General features: G+C 37.5%; 1 protein-coding gene across 1 annotated transcript; it reads left to right on the top strand.

Moving 5' to 3' along the window:
• Positions 1-660: 660 nt before the first annotated feature.
• Positions 661-2,879, top strand: LOC149560380 (cytochrome P450 82A3-like). The gene is made up of 2 exons (XM_089824666.1): positions 661-1,689; positions 1,983-2,879. Exons 1-2 carry the CDS (start codon positions 766-768, stop codon positions 2,601-2,603), a joined length of 1,545 nt encoding a protein of 514 aa, XP_089680792.1. The 5' UTR covers positions 661-765; the 3' UTR covers positions 2,604-2,879.
• Positions 2,880-3,624: the final 745 nt, after the last annotated feature.

The following is a 3,624-nucleotide window of genomic DNA, read 5'->3' as shown; positions in this document are numbered from 1 at the left end:
TTGTTTCAATAGAAAGGGTACTATCCTATGATAGAAATTTGTGAAACAGAAAAAAGGAAAAAGAAAAATAACCAAGAAAAAATCTTATTTGAATGGTCCTTCAAGACCAAACTACTAATAATATGCCAACAAACATACACAGGTTAAAATATTACTACTCCTATTGATGATAATGATTGCTATAGTACGCAATCTAGAATGCTATAAAAATACGATTATGTTTTAGGAAAACAAAGCCATCATGGTATGACAAGATAAGAAGAGATTATTATTACCATGACAAAAACAAAAATAAGCTAAAACAAACAATTTTGTATAAGATGAGATGATAAGAAAGTGTAGTTACTAATAATATGCCAACAAACATACATAGGTTAAAATATTAGTATTCTTATTAATGATAATGATTGCTATAGTATACAATCTAGAATGCTATTAAAAATACGATTATGTTTTAGGAAAACAAAGGCATCATGATATGACAAGATAAAAAGAGATTATTATTATTATTATCATAATAACAAACAATTTTGTATAAGATGAGATGATAAGAAAGCTTAGTTTCTACTTTCATAATGTGAATACCTTTCTTTAAAATATTACATAAAAATTGAAAATTGTAATAATAAATATCACTAAAGACATTCTTAGCCACATAAAAGTGGTACACCCGAATCTCAAAGCCGTGATCTACCCCAATTGTTGTATTTCTATCCAACCCTGTTGGTTGATCTCCATTATTGTACGGAGGCCAGCCCATCAATTATGGTGTTAGTTGCGGTTCTAATTGCAGTTCTCACTGGGGCACTGGCAGCTTCACTCTGGCTAATTGCAAAATCTCTGGTAAATATTATTAAAATTAGCAAGGCTAAGGAACCACCGCAACCTCCATCGTGGCCAATAATTGGGCATCTTTTTCTGCTAAGTAGAAACAAACAGCCCCTTCACATATTTATGTCCTCTCTTTCAGAGCGATATGGCCCCGTCATGCGTCTCCAACTTGGCGTCCGCCCAGTTTTGGTTGTCTCCTCATCAGATCTGGCAAAAGAGTGCTTTACAATAAATGACAGTGCCTTTGCTTCGCGCCCACCTCTGTCTGTAGGAAAGCATATTGGGTATGATTTCAAAAACTTCGGTTTGGCTCCTTATGGCTCCTACTGGCGAAGCATTAGAAAAATTTGCAGGCTTCAGCTTTTCACTGCGCACAGGATCGAATCCTTCAGACACGTCCGCACAGAAGAGATTTCTACTCTAATCAGATCTCTTTTGGGGAGTTGGGAGCGAGATCAGATGAATCTAGTGGAAATGAAGTCGAGGCTATCTGATCTCACATATAATATCATGATGCGAATTGTTGCCAGCAAGAGATTCTCACCAGATCTCAGTTCGGAGGATTTCGAAGAAGCGCAGCAGTTCAAAATGTTGTTGAAGGAATTTGTTTTGTTACTTGGAGCGTTTGATATTGCGTATTACTTGCCCTTTCTCACGTGGTTCAATCCACAGGGAATAGTGTATTCTATGAAGAATCTAAGGAAGGGAATAGATGTGTATATGAAGAAATTGTTGCAGGATCACCGAGAGAAGAGAGGAGCCCATGCTCGAGATTTGATAGATGTTCTCATCTCTGCAACAGATAACCGTGAAATTCAGTGCGACGATAACGAGGATGTGGTGAAAGCGAATGCCTTGGTATCTTTTCGAAGCACTATCTCTTACATAATCTTCAAAATTTGAAACTTGATATCTCTGTATGCCTACGGCTTAAACTTCACACACTATGGTTTGATTGTTAGACTATACCACAGAAGAGATGAAATTTTATCTTCATAAATCCGTTGGCAAAACTATAGATCTGTAAAGTTCTTTTAATTGCATCAAACCTTACTACTTCAAAAGCTTTGATATAACCATGAATAAAGATTCTTAAAATAAATAGTGGATTCTTTGAACAGGGGATTCCTAATGCAATTTTAATTTTGCAGGGCTTGATAACTGCAGGAACTGAAACATCCTCTATAACCATCGAATGGGCCCTGTCAGCTCTAATACAGCACCCAGATATTTTGCGCAAAGCTCAACAGGAGATTGATATTCATGTTGGTCATAGCCGAATAATGGAGGAATCTGATCTACACAAGCTGAAGTATTTGGAGGCAATCGTGAAGGAAACTCTCAGGCTTTATCCACCGACACCTTTTTTGCTCCCTCACGAATCAAGCGGGGTCTGCACTGTTGGAGGATATCGTGTTGACCCAGGAATGCAGCTGTTAGTGAATGTGTGGGCAATCCAACGGGACCCGGCCCTGTGGGAGCGCCCAACGGAATTTGATCCAGAACGCTTTCTTAAGAGTGGCAGAGAGATTGATGTTAAAGGGCATGATTTCGGATTGATTCCATTTGGTTCAGGGAGGAGAATATGTCCGGGCTTATCTTTGGGATTGATTGTGGTGAGCCAAACACTGGGGCGTTTGCTTCAGAGCTTCGATTGGATTTCTCCACAGGGCATCCAAATTGACATGACAGAGGGGCTTGGAATCACTATGCCCAAATCAGTTCCATTGGAAGTCGTTGTTAAACCTCGCCTTCCACTCCATCTTTACTAATACGTCTGCTTAGTATTTGAAGTTTGGAGCAGAGAGTTTTAAGGCTCGGTCACGTTTTGGTTGACTTGTGGGTGGATATTATAATATCCACCCACAAGTCCATTAAGATCCTCAATTAATTGTCATCATTATGAAGAGAAGTTTGTTAACGATGATTGCTAATGTGATTAAGCATCAAGTGTCATCGATTTCAGATGAATCAACATTAATTTGTTAACAATCAGCAAAAAAAAAACTAATGAAGAGTTAATGATAAACCATTACCATTGGTCACCAGTTTAGAGATTAATAATAATGACTGAGTGCGATCTGAAGACTAATTGATTGCTTAATAAAAGGATGCAATTATCATTAGACAAGACTGGTTAAGAATACAAGCTTCATAGGTAACTCAATACTCATTGTTTTCCAAACATTATTGTGAGAGTGATAGAGATTCTGAAGGAGATTTTCTTGACTGGATTGGATTGAGTTTCCCTTTGGGACTGCTTAGAGGATTGGAGATTTGTTACTGAGCGTGTGTGGATTGGTTTTGCTTCCCTTGCTGCATCATTTTGCTCTAGGCAAGACGAGAGGTAGAATCTGATCCAATGAAAGGAACTTTGTTTTCACTATTTGTGAATTTTTTAATGTCTATTCAATGCTTTCATGGTTGATCACTATCCCTTGTATTTCTAGAAACAATGGTGTACTTAAAAGTTGTATTCCTGCGTGTTTTTCCATCAAGTTTCAATTGATTTTTTTCCTGTATTTGAAAAATTGTACTTGCTAAATTCATTTTTGAGATTTAATTCCCAAGGTCCAGCAAATGCCCAGATTGGTCCGTTTTTGCATTTTGTACTTTAAGAGTCAATTGTGCTGCATGCTTATTGCACTTGCATACCGTGCCTATGACGTGTAGTTTCATAAACAGATGCACAGCATGCCTGTTCTGGTCAAATATGGTCGGAACTGATGGTTCATTTGTCCAAATTGGACGCCTATTAAAAATCTCTTTTAAATTTAACTTTTTTATTTTTTG

This window comes from Cupressus sempervirens, chromosome 4, assembly GCF_028749045.1.
Source record: "Cupressus sempervirens isolate cs-2001-9-10 chromosome 4, ASM2874904v1, whole genome shotgun sequence".
In the NCBI taxonomy this organism is placed as follows: Eukaryota; Viridiplantae; Streptophyta; class Pinopsida; order Cupressales; family Cupressaceae; genus Cupressus; species Cupressus sempervirens.
Note: the sequence above shows the minus strand (reverse complement) of the source record. Positions and strands in the feature narration are given on the sequence as shown.

Coding starts and splice junctions, on each gene's coding strand:
- LOC149560380 (XM_089824666.1), top strand. CDS start 766: ATGGTGTTAGTTGCGGTTCTAATTGCAGTTCTCACTGGGGCACTGGCA. Junction 1,690..1,982: donor TGGTGAAAGCGAATGCCTTG/GTATCTTTTCGA, acceptor TTAATTTTGCAG/GGCTTGATAACTGCAGGAAC.